The following is a 15,545-nucleotide window of genomic DNA, read 5'->3' on the forward strand; positions in this document are numbered from 1 at the left end:
GCGAGGGGATTGGGGGTTCCGAGGGGGTGGTGGGGGATGGGGTAAGGGGACAACATAGGAAATGTAAATAAATCATCCAATAAAAAAAAAAAAAAAAGAAAAAAAAATCAACCTGCTCATTGTAGTACATCTTTTATTCTATATAACCACTACAGTTTTTACAGTTAATGTTTTTATGACCACATAAATGTATCATTTATCTTCAATTAGCTGGGATCTACTGAGTAAGCACTTTTTCAGTAAGAGGTCAGAAAAACAGATTCCATAATTATCTTTACCCTCGAACAAGAGTGAAACATTCTTAATGTGAACATGAGACGACAGTGAATCACAAACCTGTGTGTAAGTGCAGTTCTTCTTTTTACATTTGCCACAAGTGAACAAGTCAGTCTGTGTTCCACCAGTCTTGGCCATCTGATGTTCCCTGATGGCTTCTTTGGTCAAATTTTTCCTCATCTCTTTGAGCTCATCACTAGCCATTTCCTATGGCAGAAATGGTAGTATCAACCAGTTAGATTTTTTCTCTAGCTCTTCTATATCCTGAATGTTTTCATGTTCACATAGCTTAGCAATAATCAACAATAAAAATCAGGTTATAAAATTTTAAAAACTTGAAATGAATATCCCTCAGAAGACTTAAAATAATATGCTTCCTTTCAAAATCTCTTTAAAGATTTGCAAATATTTATGTAAAAATTAGATCCACATACTGTTTCTAAACTAACAATGCAAGACTGTAGCAATCAGCAACTCTAGTATTCACAAAGTAGTCTAAATACTATCACTACCCATGCCATCTTCAAAGAAGCCAGGAACCTTTAGAGGAAGATCTGGATTTGTTTTGAGGCAAGTAAACAGAATATGCCAGGGTTCCTTTCTGTGCCAGAAAAAGTAACATCAAGGAGAGTTTGGTGGTCCATAATAAGAAAACTTCTTCACTCACTGAAATAATTACTATAAGGAAAAGTACCTAGGAGGTCAAAAGGGATCCAAGTCCCTGCCTGACAGTACTCAGTCAAGGGCATGTACATACAAAAGAATTATGCTTGACATAAATTCAAGAGAAAGGAATGAAAAAGAAAAATGAATGCTTAAAAAAGGAAGACAAATTCTCAAAAGTAGTTAGAACTCAGGTGATGGATATATAGAATCTGATTACATTGTGTGCTCGGCTTTGTAGGTTTTTAGATATTTTAATAAGATTTTTAAACAAAATTTCATAAAGATAGCAAACTTTATTACCTATTTCAAAAGTTAATATTATTCTGTTGGATGGTTAATAAAATCAAGATTATAGATACACTACTGCTAATGTCTATAAATAGCAAACTATGAATCTACCCCATAGTTCTCTATATATATATTTAAGAAATAACCAGTAAGATGATTAAGTTTACAGTTTTTAACCATGGTAAACAGCTTAGAGGACACAAAGTCTGTTCATAACTACAAGATTCAAAATTCATATAAATTCACGTGATAAATGGATGCAGATGGTTTAATGTACCACACAAAGAACATCTGGACAGCTCAAGACAAAAGGAATAAACCAACAATATCAATGGAGCAAATAGCCAGGCGGTGGTGGCACACACCTTTAATCCCAGCACTTGGGAGGCAGAGGCAGGTGGATTTCTGAGTTTGAGAGTTCGAGGCTAGCCTGGTCTACAGAGTGAGTTCCAGGACAGCCAGGGCTACACAGAGAAACCCTGTCTCGAAAGATCAAAAAAAAAAAAAAAGAGCAAATAATCTAAGTGTTTCTAATATGTAAATATATCACAGTTATTTTTGCAGTACATGAAATATACAGCACCTGAGATATTTATACAGCACTACATACAGACTCGCTCACCTCTGCTGTCATTCTCGCAAACAGGTCAGGAGGAATATTCCCACACAGCACATTTTTCCTTAAATTTGGATTCTTTGCATCTTTAAGATTTGATATCCTACTTCGTACTCTGTTTTTGTATTTCATGTCTGTATTCCTTATTTCTTGATATATAGGTACTTGGCCATTAAGGAAAAAAGAGTAAGTTATATAAAGAACTTTCTTTTCCTGCCAAATTCATAATTCTTAAATTTTTAAGCAATTTGCAAAAATGGTTTCCAATTTAGATAAATGATAGGACAACACTTCTTTCAGATTCCTTCATCTGTAACTGCTTATAGTGTTACTCTTTATAACTATGACTAAGTAATGCTTTTTATTTTTTTTTTAATGCTTAATGTCAGAAGCATGCATCAACATGATTTCAAAGAGTAACTGCCACAACCCAAGTTAGCAAGTATTTGAGAAATTACAATTACCCAAGCTTTTAACTTGCCCAAGTCTGAATGCCACTACAGACCTCAAATTTCTATGAGCATGGCTATAGCTCCCTTGGAGGTCTGAGAAGAGACCGTTGGCAGCAGTACTGGAAGCTCATCTCATTTACCAGCTCAGTGACAGAATATTACAGAGAAGGCCAGGTCAAACTAGAGACCAAAACCTAAAGGAACTTACTTTTTACAAAGACCAGTTCCTCAAAAAGGACAGTCCCATCTTATACTGCCACCTAGGTATTCCACATGCAAGTTCTTTCCCAGTCTTTTCTATGGTGCCAGGCATATATAGACATGCTCTGCCTGAAAGAACAGGGGATTGTGAGTACTCTGCTGAGGCCCTCCACTGCGTGATCTTTATATTTTTTTCTGCCAGTTTATATAACTTAAATTCAGATGCTACATTCTCAATTTGCAAAGACAGAAAGACAAAACTAACATCAAACATAAGCTTTTATGTTTTGAATGACAAACAAGTGAAATAAATTAACATGATACCCTTCTCCTTCCTAAGAAAGCAAAAGATAAATCTCTGACTTATATAGCAGAAGAAAAGGGAAAAGAAAACTTCAGATCACTAAACACAGCTATGGATGTGCACACAAAGGATATCTTCCTCAATCTGAGATCCCAGTTCTTCCTCATCAGCTCCAATAGCAACATAATCATCTAGGAATAAGAATGAAGAACTCATTATTGTAAAGTGTAAGCAAACCATTTCTATTTCAAGTCCATTTGCCTCTGTAAAATAATCTCTGAGTTAGATCTGGTATCTTACTGCCTACTACTCCTTTCTTCTGGCATTTGTCTAAGACCTCTGCCACAGTACTCCTGCATTGATGACTCCTTTCCTGAGGAAACAATTCATATACTAGGCAATTCCTCATTTCATAAGACCATAAATTCTGGGTGTTCCAAGAGAGAGGAAATAAAGAACAGGTATCAGGAAGAACTGTTCTGTCTCTTATGACTAAGGCTTCAGCACAAAGAAACTACTCATTTAATCTGCTAGTCAGATACATAGACATACTCAAAATAATTCCATAAATGCTCAAAGGAATAGAAAGAATACATAGAACTGCTAGAAAGAAAAAGGGGGAAAATATACAGAGACAGTAAGGAAATTAAGGTAGAAAGAGTCAAATAAGGAGCAAAATTGGTCACCCTAGCTATGCATAGCTCAGCATAACTGAAAAGAAAAAGAATGAGTTCGTATAAAATATGAAATATCCTGCCGGGGGCTGGAGAGATGGCTCAGCAGTTAAGAGCACTGACTGCTCTTCCAGAGGTCCTGAGTTCAAATCCCAGCAACCACATGGTGGCTCACAACCATCCGTAATGAGATTGAATGCCCTCTTCTGGTGTGTCTGAAGACAGCTACAGTGTACTCATAAATAAAACAAATAAATTAAAAAAAAAAAGAAATATCCTGCCAATCAAGCTTACTTTCTTAACTCATACACATACACTTGATGTATTTTATTTTTAGATACCACATTGTGTTTCACTGTATATGAATCCTTAAAGTCTAACGTTTACATGTTAAGGGTAAGGATCAGTCCTTTGAGATACTTTCTACATAAGTATAAACTATAAATACATACTGCTTTTCCAACTATAAAACATAAATATTAATTTTTAATATAAAACTTAAATACTCTATGTCATACTAACATTTGATAATTCAATGTTATTACCTCTCAACCTAAGGTCAGGGTAGTGAATTTGCAGGCTAAAGATTTGTGTGGGAAAAGCTTAAGTTGGCATGAATCAGGAAAGGTATCATCACCCTAGAAGGTTCTGCTTGTTGGAGGTCCCAGTGTCCTGTGTTCCTCTTTCTACTACCTTCTTATAACTGCTACTAACAACAAACTCCTAAGCTCAGCAGTGGTAGCTATCAGCAGGATGATACCTATAAAATACTAACACAAAGGTAGAGATGACATGGGCCTGAAAAAGGCTAAAGAACAAACAAACACTAAACTTACCTCCTGTCCGGAGAGCTGCAGCAAGCATCTCCCTACACTTCAACCGCACAGAATCAGAAGTGCTTGGTGCCCGAGGAAAAGATGAAACATAAGTATCTCGAGCATTTGTCTCATCCTTTCTGCTGCTTACACTGCTGCTGGAACTACTAAAATACACAACATATATGCATACACAGAGCAGAAAACAATCAGGAGACCCTTCATAATAGCATTATCATTACTTCTCTAAAAATAAATACTTGTGGTCTCTTAAGTAGATCAAGTTGGTCTCAAACTCAGAGGTCTTTCTGCCTCTGCCTCTTAAGTGCTCAGATTAAAGTGAGTACCACTACATGCCTGCCCTACACTATTTCTAACAGAAAAACAGTACATAAAAAGTACATAAAAAGCAGGGATCTTGGCTTAAGAAAAGGGATGAGGGAAGCCTTTTCTTAAGGGTCCAGAGAACCAGATAGGTTGAGAGATCAGGGCAACTTACAGGCAAAATAGAAAGAAAAAATTGCTTAAAAACCTCTGTTGTACTTAAGACAATAAAGTTCTAATGAAACTCTCCTTAAGAGCAGGTTTAATAAATTAAGTTTCAGCATTGTAAAAAGATTTCTTCCTAGAAATAAATATTGGCTCACCTGAATAGTCTAATAATTTTCTAATCAACTCCAAAGTTTTAATTACATCTGATTAACTTCTGTTGGACACTCACCAAGTTATTTTCAAACTGTTTCTGTCTAGTATCAGTTAAGTTTTGTCATATTAATGGTATCTATCACAAATCTTTTTCAAAGACTAAACTATCTGTGCCCTCCTGTCCATCGTAGAACTAACTTGCTGTATTGTTACATTTCCTCCCCTTTTCTCCAAGTCAAGGCCTGTGGTGGTGCTCACTTTAATCGGAGCACTCAAGAGGCAGAGGCAGGAAGAGTTTGAATTGTTAAACACTAGAACAGGCCACTTCGGACAAGACAGTCATCTGTGTTATCTAACTTTAGTCAGTTTCTTCAGAGATCATCTCTTATGACTTACTTTACTTAGAAAATACTGTTTACACAGTGGTTTGCACATAGCTTTTCATATATGCTCCCCCAGAATAAGTTACCTAAAAGCAAGAGCTAGGATTTAATCCTGTGTCTATTTTCAAGGTATCTGTAAGTAGTAAATAAAAAAATAAAAAAAAAAGAATTGCTTATTTTTGAAATAGGGTATCATGTAACCGAGGCTGGCTCTGAACTCTCTAAGTCAAGAATGACCTTAAATTTCTCATCCTTCTGACTCTACCTCCCAAATACAGGGATTACAGATGTGTGCCAACATGCCCTATTTTCTGGGGTTCTGGAAATTGAATCCAGGGGCTTTGCATACGCTCAGCAAGTACTGCACCAACTTGAACTACAACTCTTGCCCCCAACCAATGTTAAATAAACAAACAAACAAAAAACTTCTTAAATACTTTAAAGGCTTTCACTTCTTTGTCTATGGCCACACTTAGTCAAAGCACTGCAAACTGCCTATGTGGAATAATGAAGACTTAACTTCCCTATTACCAACCCTACTTCTTAAAATGTGATGCCTAGGTTTGACCCATTTAAACAAACTATTTTTCAAATTCTTGCACCAAATATAAAACCTTGCTCAACTTGAAATCACTCAGCTCTGACTTTTCTTTATATTATACCTCAGACTTGTCTGGACAGTCTCTATTGCTTCCTCCTGTGTTCTGTACTGGACAGATGCCAGGCTTTAGCAGATAAATACTCCACCTAAACTTCAATTACTAATAAAAATACACTAAAAATTCATTTTCTTCTAAATGGCTAAATTTGGGACGAAAAGTGCTCAAAAGGCAAATGAGTTCCAGGTCAACCCCAATCAGTACCTTAATATTGGATTTATTGCCGGGCAGTGGTGGCGCACGCCTTTAATCCCAGCACTTGGGAGGCAGAGGCAGGCGGATTTCTGAGTTCAAGAGTTCGAGGCTAGTCTGGTCTACAGAGTGAGTTCCAGGACAGCCAGGGCTACACAGAGAAACCCTGTCTCGAAAAACCAAACAACAACAACAAAAAAAAATCGGATTTATTAATGCTAACTCTAGCAATCTTATTCAAACTTATTTAAAGTATTAATATAAATAATCTCACTTTATTTATGTAAACTTCTAATTTCCTTCTAAAGTTCTAAGAAATTTTGCTAAAATTTTTTAAGTTAGCTATACAAGTATACTAGTCCCATTTGACTAGATAGTGGGAAGAGGAGTGCAGGCATGATCAGAAGACCAAACAAAGTGACAGAGCAGGTAAACTACCTAGTTATCCTGGCTGCTTATTTGTTTTTGTTAACATGACATAAACTTGAGTTGCCTGGTAAGAGGAACATCAACTGAGAAAATGTCTCTACTAGACTGCCCATAGATCAGGCTATGGGGCACTTTTTTCTTTTATTAGTAATTGATGTGAGAGAGTCCTGTTCACTGTGGATTGGTATCACTATTTGGTAGGTGTTTGAAAGAGCAGCAAGCTTTAAGTACAAAGTCAATCAGGCAACATTCCTCCATGGCTTCTGCTTCAGCTTCCCTCAATGAACTTATCCTGGGATATGTATCCTTTTGGTCATTTGTTCCTTTTTTTTTTTTTCTTTTTTTTTTTGGAGACAGGGTTTCTCTGTTGCCCTGGCCTCAAGTTTAGAGATCCATTCGACTCTGCCTCCTAAATACTGAGATTAAAGGCATGTATCACCCACCACTGCCAAGTTTGATTATGGTCTTCATCATAGCAATAGAAATCCTAAGACAGCAACCTCAGCAGAAATTAATTTCCACCAAGTGAGCTACCTTTCTTCTCTTGCTTCAGGGCTATTCTGTGATGAAATCGAAGGTTCTTTTTTCTTTTCTTCAGGGTCTTTATCAGTTGATGGTCCATCTGAAAAATTTATCAAATTCCTAAACAGTCTACTTTTGTTAAAAATGAAATCAAAGTACTATACATTAATAGACAGTACACATTAAATAAACAATCAATTTTATTTATCAAAGAAGATCATTAAAACAACCTTCAATTTCCCACAATTATATTTAAATATAAGCAAGGTATTATATTAGCATATGTACTGGGGTATTTTTCATAATAGGCTTATAATCAACATTCCTAAATTGTCACTTGGAAAAAAACAGAAATTCACATGCCAACAGCACCTGAAAGTTTAAAAAAATATATACAAAGGAGAAAGAATGTGGATGAATGTGAACACATCCATTCTGAAAATTACTGATCTGTCAATAGAGCAGCAGATTCCACACTCTTTAAGACTTAGAGAAATGGTTCTCAACTTGTGAGACACATATCCTGCATATCAGATAGTCACATTACAATTCATATAGCAGTAGCATAATTACAGTTATGAAGTAGCAATGAAATAATTCTATGGTTGGGGAGAGGAGTCACCACAACATGTGGACCTGTATTAAAGGATCCCACCATTAGGAAGGCTGAGAACCACTGACTTAGAAGAAAGTGATTTAACACTGTGAATACATGTAAAAGTCAAAGCAATTATTTTTGCAACAAGAAACATTCATCTTAAGCCAGTCAAAATTGCTCCCAAGTTAGGTTTAGAAAATATTTAGGTCTACTGTAGAAATCATTTCACTTATCTATACTTAGATAGATAGATAGATAGATAGATAGATAGATAGATAGAGCTCTCTGGCTCGCTCTATCTATCTATCTATCTATCTATCTTATATCTATTATCTATATATCTTCTATCTTTGACTGATCCATCACTCATCTATCTATCTATCTATCTATCTATCTATCTATCTATCTATCTATCTGTCTATCCATCCATCCATCCATCCATCCATCCATCCCTTTTAATGTTTATCTACTCTCTGCATAAAACACTGGAGTGATTATAAAGATTACCTAGGCAATTTTTTTTTAAAGATTTATTTATTTATTTTATTTATGAATACACTGTCGCTGTCTTTGGACACACCAGAAGAGGGCATCCAATCTCATTACAGATGGTTGTGAGCCACCATGTGGTTGCTGGGATTTGAACTCATGACCTCTGGAAGAGCAGTCAGTGCTCTTAACCACTGAGCCATCTCTCCAGCCCCCTACCTAGGCAATTTTTAAACACAGTCTCATTCCATGCTTCAGTTTAAATCCATTCAGCTTTTATCTCTGCCAATGAATAAAGCATGTTAACTGCTAAAATTCTTTTTCCGAGACAGGGTTTCTCTGTGTGGCCCTGGCTGTCCTGGAACTCACTCTGTAGACCAGGCTGGCCTTAAACTCAGAAATCTGCCTGCCTCTGCCTCCCAAGTGCTGGGATTAAAGGCCACCACTGCCCGGCTTCTAGACAATTCTTATACTGTCTGGGATTATTAGCATGGCTAGAAAAAAGTCTATATAATTTTAATTGTAATTTTATCAACCCGAAATACAAAATCCTCTGTGCTATATAGCATGGATATATACTTTAGATTTTAGATAAAACTAAATTTTATCACATTTTTTTATTGTCTATCATTTTCCTCAAAAGCCTAAAAAACTATACCCTTATGATCCCAAAACCTAGGGGGCAGAGGCAGGAGGATTGAGAATTTGAGGCTTGTCTGAGATACATAGTAAGTCCTTGTCTCCTAACCACAAAGTAAGCAAATGAGAAAGCCCCAAACCCTAGGATGCCTTAGTATTGTGAAGCAGAACATCAATATTAATAATGGCATGGGGGTGCCGTAGAGTGCACAGCCAGAACTTGGGAGGTAGAGGCAGGCAAATCTCTGAGTTTGAGAACAATCTAGTCTTCATAGGGAGTTCCAGGCCAGTTAAGACTACAGTGAAACCTTGCCTCAAACAAAAAAGTAAGAAATGACTTATGGGGAGTAAGAGACAGCCCCAGAGTAGTAGAGTAGAAAAGTATTTAAGAGAAACAGGCAATACAACAATACACTGCCCTCACCACTCTAGCAGTATATAGGTTCAATCCTCAAAGACAGAACAGGCCTTGGGTTGATGAGTGCTACTTGGGGTGGGGACATTCTTACTATTCAACACAGTGTTGTGCCAATACAGCACAACTGGCAGGGAAGAAAGTACTTAGACCACCTACAGTCATATTCAAGTCCAGCTATTTACTACTGACCCAATGTTTCTAAGATATTTGAACTGGTCTGTGCTTTCTAACCATATAATAGTTTATAAATAGCACCTAAAGCAGTGGATTACAATGAGGCTTAAATGTCAACGCTTTGACATATCCAAAGTTTTAAAAAAATACACTACCTACTAGCAAGAGTTCTAAATCTTTAAACCAAATTAAGAATCTTTAAAAAAAAAAACAATTTTAAGCAGAAACTCACCAGGATGTAACATCCATTAAATTAAAAGCAACAATAACAAAGCTAACAATAGCCAACAATAAAATCACTGCATCGTGACTCCAATGGAGCCACAATGGAGCTTCTTTTTCTGAAGCCAATTAAATGACAATTACAGTGAAAAGTATTTTCGTACATAAAAATGTTAACACAAAAAGATACACACATAGAACCAGGTAGCCATACCCAGAGGGGGACAAGAAAAACTGATGGGCCTTATCCTGATTAGTGTTGTAGGACATATGATCACACTGTGAACATCGAGATTGTGTTGTTTACTGGAAAAACTTGTTTCTAGTTATGGTGTGGCTCAGCCTTGGCACACACCCTTAATCACTCTGGCTGGATCCCAAACAATGAAAGTAAAGTTAGTTTGTAGAAGGAAGGGAAATATCATGTTTAAAAGTGATGTCTAACTGAGTGACAAATCAGAGAAATATCTGATAGACAGGATATGCCCAACTCTCAAAAGAACAGACAGGAAAATGAGGCCATGTAAGAGAGTACCACAGAGAAGAGAAAAAGGAAGGAGGCAGTTTTACAGAGACAGGCTGAGGAGAAAAAAGCTAGACACAGGTGAAAACAGAACAAGAGAATGATAAGGAACTAGAAGATTAGAACAGTTTTCTAGAGTTAGTATAGAGGCCAAACAGAGCAATTCAAGAGAGGCCAAGAGAAGGTAGATTGAATCAGTTAGCTCAGAGAGGAATTTGAGTCAGAACAGTCAAAATTCAGAAAAAAAAAAAAAAAAGGGTGAGGTTATTCAACAGTTGAGTCTCAGAAGCTGAAAACATTCTAGGCCTAGATAAGATTGTATGGAGGCTAGAAGCTTCCAGGACTAGGCCTAGGTAAGCAGACTGAGGCAGTAAGCCTTGGGGGGAACAATTACATCGGGTGAATAAAAGTTACTTTTAACAGGTTAGTCCTTTGTCAACTCAAGCTACAATTATGTGGGAAGATGAATATCTGTAGAGGAAATACCTCCATCTAATTGCCTATAAGCCAGTCTGTGGGACATTTTCTTGAGTAATGATTGATGTGGAAAGGCCCAGGCAATGTATTGTCACCTGCCTAGCCCACTTTCAGGTAACCTGTCTAGCCAACTGTAAGTGGTGTCAGTCCTGGGCAGGTGGTACTGGGTGTATAAGAAAGCAGGCTTAGCAGACTATGAGAATCATGCCTGAAAGTTTTCCTTCATGGCCTCTGAGAGCTTTAGTTTTTGCCTCCAGATTCCTGCTTAAGTTCTTGCCCTGACTTTCCTTCATGAAAGACTATGATCAAAAGTATACAAGAAACAAACCCTTTCCTCCCCAAGTTGTTGTTTTGGTATTTTTTGTTTGGTTTGTTTTGTCATTTCCGCAGCAGTAGAGACCAATACAAGCCCAATATATATACTATGGATACAGAATGTTACTAAGTACTCAAAAGCATTGAAGAGTGCTAACCTAGGAACCAGCCTGAGGAGTCATCCAAAGGCCAAATTTGGGTAATATAAATACAAATTAGTAGTAGTAGATTGAAGCCCATCATACAAAATAAGAATCCAACAGAAGATAATGTTTTCTTACTGTTTAGTGAGGTTTTGAAGGACAAAGAAATAAAAATTTTGTAATCATCACTATAAAGACTGAGCTTAGCAAAAATAATGGATACTATACTAGGGGAGAGGATCTGATAAAATATAAGACAGATACAGGGTCTTAAAATTTCATAGAGTAACTCTTTTTTTTTTTGTTTTGTTTTGTTTTGTTTTTCAAGACAGGGTTTCTCTGTGTAGCCCTGGCTGTCCTCGAACTCAGAAATCCGCCTGCCTCTGCCTCCGAAGTGCTGGGATCAAAGGCATGCGCCACCACTGCCCAGCCCATAGAGTAACTCTTAAAAGAGGAACAAAAATACTTTTATTCGTATGACCCTTATGAATCTAATACACTTAGGGAGTATTCCAACAGTGGATGTACTACAAACCTGATCATGAGAAAACAGTAAACAAATCAGAAAAAGGTACATACCACTAGAAACAAAAGAGGAGTTGTTAGGTCTTAAACCCAGACAAATGCCTGAGGTGCCTATTTAGCATACCAAAGTGGACCTGGCAGCCAGGTTCTCCCTGAACCACTGCAGTGGGGGATCTACTAGTTACAGGACTTTCCAGACTAGACTGGCAGATGCAACCCCTACCCTAAATTCTCCAGCCAAGGGCTGGGCTGCCCTTCCCCCAGGTGTTTTTCTCTACATTAATCCAGCCATTTTGGTTACTTTCCTTTTGGGCTTCCTGACTGCTGCACCTGGGTCTCCCACTTCCTCCTCAACATATGGTTTAGGGTGACCATTCAACTCTCTCAGATGTCTTTGACTCTGGCTTTGTCTCTCCTTTATCTACAATAAACTCTCTCCTCCAGCATACCTAGGAGCAGTCATGTCCTACCATTTAATTTCTTTTTCATTCATTTAATGCTGAAACTGGAGACTGGAATAAATGAGTGTTGGTATAGGTCCAAACTCAGTACGTCATCATCCTCATCTGTATAAATAGGCAGAGCTTCCCCAATCTCTCTCTCTCTTTCCTCTCCGCCATCTTCGGTCTCCTGTTCCCCCACCCCACCCCACCCCCCTCTCACCCTCTATCTTTAATAAATCCCACTCCCATGGAACCGTTCTTGTTGCTTCTTTTCCCGTGGAACTGGTCACAGATACTAGTCGCAGATCTTACATTTGGTGCATGGACCAGGTCCCTGGGCACTGCTCCGGCGTCCCCGGTCACTGAGGCGGCTTCTGCTGGCCACCTCAGCAGCTCCACATAGTCCACCGCAGCTGTGACCATCCCCACCACCGAGGCCGCAGCCACCTTGGCCGCGGCTGCAACCATCGCCACTGCAGCCACCATCGCATCCGCCACCACAGTGACAGCCGACACCATTGCGGCTGCAGCCACTGCTGTCACCACCGCAGCCGCGACTGCCGCCGCCACTGCCTCCACAGCTGCCACCGCAGCCATCCCTGCTGCTGCCACGTGCTGCAGCCACCTTTGCCACAGCAGCCACCGCCTCTTCAACCACGTGAGCTGTGCTCTGCCCCCCCCCAACGCGGTTCTCTCCCAGTAGGCTAGTATCAATCACACAGACCCCTGGTTCCACCTTCCAAATACCAGACTACACAAGCTCTCATGCACACACCGGCATTTTAATCAGTGAGGAATTTCCGGTTCGCAGGAGGGACCCTGGACGCCCGGTTAGCACCTGGCCAGCGCTTCCTGGACTAAGGGGTTGGCTTTACATTGCCCCAGTCCATATGACTGGCCTCTAGCTGAACTACCACCTAGGACTTTGGCCCATTGAGTGATTTCTCCCTCTCAGAAATAGCTCCTAGCCCCCTCCCCCCAGCTCTCCCAGCTGCCGGAAATCCTGGTACCAGGTGGGCTATTTCCTGGCTGACTAACTTCTTCTGGTGGGTTAGCTTGGCTGAGGCCTTTATATGATCTCGTGACGACCTAATTATATAAGCTGAGCCTGATTTCCGTTACTAGCTTTTCTTTCGGGACACTGACTGATAGCTCGGTAACAGCTAAGATCACCCAATGGGCGCATCGTCTTCATCCGTACCCTCAGACACCCCACTGGGGTGTCTACTGAAAAATCTCAAATCTCAAATCTGAGTTGAAGCCATCCAAATTAATACGCCTTTGCAATAAGGTCTGGATTCGGTACCCTTTAGGTAATGGGCTAATGTGGCCATTTAATGGCACCCTAGACCCGATTATTTTAAGGAGTCTTAACACATACTGCCAGCAGTCTAACAAATGGAAAGAAGTCCCTTATGTCATCTACCTCCGTTATACCCCCTCCATGTGCTCTACCTGCTCCCCACCCAAGGTTCTCTTAGCCATGACACCTGCCCAACCCCCAGACAACCACACACCTTTGGACCCAGCTGATGAACCTCCTCCCCTCCGTCTCAGGCCTGTTTCGATGCCTCCGAAAACCCAAACTGTTACTTCTGTTTCTTCTCACCAGGGTGCCTCTGAGTCCACTGGCTTGATCTCCCCAGACCCCTCCCCTCCTTCTGTGTCAGCTGCAGGCCATACTAACCGCCCTGCTTTGGCACCAACCTTCACCTCTCCTATCACGCATTCCAAGGCCAAGGGTCCAACTCCTCCTCCAGGAACACCAAAACCAGCGTCTGTTCTTCCTCTAAGGGAAGTGGTTGGTGTTGATGGCCTGGTCAGGGTACATGTCCCCTTATCACTAAGTGAACTCTCTCAAACAGCGAGCAGACTAGGACCCTACACCTCTCACTCCTCTGCCTTCATCAAAGAGTTCCAATACATCTCTCAGTCTTACAGCCTAACTTTCCATGACGTTCATGATTCTCACTAATAACTTACTTCCCGATGAACGCAGTCGAGTTTGGGCTGAGGCAAAAACGAATGCAGATCAGATTCATCAAACAGACGGGACATATCCAATCAGATCAGAAGCTGTTTCTGACCAGGATCCCCGGTGGGATTATAATTCCGCAGGTGGTATCTTAGCCAGAGATAGATTTATAACATGTCTTTTGGCAGGCACGAGGAAGGCGGCGTTAAAGCCAGTTAACTTTGAGAAACTCCAACAGGTTGTCCAAGATAAACAGGAAAACCTGTCTCAGTTCTTAGAATGCCTTACAAAGGCCTTACTGCAGTACACTAATCCGGACTCTGAAAACCCAGAAGGTAAGCAACTTCTTATGACCTACTTTTTTTCCCAGAGCTACCCTGACATAAAAGCTAAACTTAGGCGATTGGAGAGGGGGCCCCTAACTCCACAGGCAGAAGTCTTGGCGCTGGCCTTCAAAGTGTACAATGAGAGAGATGAGAAAACCCGTAAACAGAAATACCATATGCTGGCAAAGGCTGTCCAACCGGCCTCAGCTACTACCCCAGACTCCTGGTCTTCGAAGGCTCAGGGACCACCTGGTTCCTGCTATAAATGTGGTCAACATGGTCACTGGGCGAAGGCCTGCCCCAACCCCAGCAAGCCAAGGGGACCATGTCCCAGGTGCCATCAGAGGGGGCATTGGGGTACCGACTGCCCTCATGTCGCTCAGAACAGAGGGACATCGCTCCCAGAAAACCCCTCAGCTAACCTTTTAGGGTTGGCCATGGGGGACTGATGGGGCCAAAGCTCTCTTGACCTGACCACGCCTATCACTAGCAGGGAGCCACAGGTAGATATTATGGTGTGCAGGAGAACCATCGTCTTCCTCTTGGACACTGGGGCCACATACTTGGTCCTGACGGAGTTTTGGGGACCCACCTCACCTTTGCATTCTCCTATTGTTGGGGTAGGACAACCTTACCTTCTTCACCAGACCCCCCCACTTAGTTGCATCTTTAGGGGTGTGCCTCTCACCCATTCCTTTTTGGTAGAGCCTACATGTCCTGTCCCCTTATTGGGAAGAGATATTTTAGCTAAGTTGGGAGCTTCTATTTCCTTTGCTCCACCAATTCGCTTAAGCCCAAGCTCGCCAGCAGTTCCTCTGCTCCTCCTTCTAGCCAATCACCCTACTAACGCTAACGTGTTACTTCCCTTACCAGCTTCTCAAGTGGACCCCCGAGTTTGGGACATCCAGAACCCCTCTGTTGCTAAACATCATTCTCCCATTGTCATCCAGTTACTGGACTCTACCAGGTACATCTGCCAAGCCCAATACCCTTTCTCTCCAGAGCCTCAGGGGACTTAAGCCTATCATTTCTGACCTCTTAAGGAAAAAACTCTTTCAACCTACCTCTTCCCCCTTTAACACCCCTATACTGGCAGTTAAGAAACCTAATGGTACCTATATGGTTCAAGATCTCAGGCTATTAACTCTGCCGTAGT

The 15,545-nt window shown here is 40.5% G+C and overlaps 1 protein-coding gene across 1 annotated transcript in view; it reads right to left on the reverse strand.

Annotated features, from left to right (window-relative positions):
- Positions 1–192: 192 nt before the first annotated feature.
- The window catches only part of Tcea1 (transcription elongation factor A1), a 36,274-nt gene continuing 20,921 nt past the window's right edge, over positions 193–15,545 (reverse strand). The window contains exons 4-8 of the mRNA XM_028773395.1: positions 7,135–7,222; positions 4,314–4,459; positions 2,938–2,994; positions 1,853–2,007; positions 193–483 (exon numbers count right to left, since the gene is read on the reverse strand). Coding sequence (XP_028629228.1) covers positions 193–483; positions 1,853–2,007; positions 2,938–2,994; positions 4,314–4,459; positions 7,135–7,222 — 737 coding nt within the window. The remainder of the gene's footprint in view (positions 484–1,852; positions 2,008–2,937; positions 2,995–4,313; positions 4,460–7,134; positions 7,223–15,545) is intronic.

This window comes from Grammomys surdaster, unplaced genomic scaffold, assembly GCF_004785775.1.
Source record: "Grammomys surdaster isolate TR1022 unplaced genomic scaffold, NIH_TR_1.0 226, whole genome shotgun sequence".
In the NCBI taxonomy this organism is placed as follows: Eukaryota; Metazoa; Chordata; class Mammalia; order Rodentia; family Muridae; genus Grammomys; species Grammomys surdaster.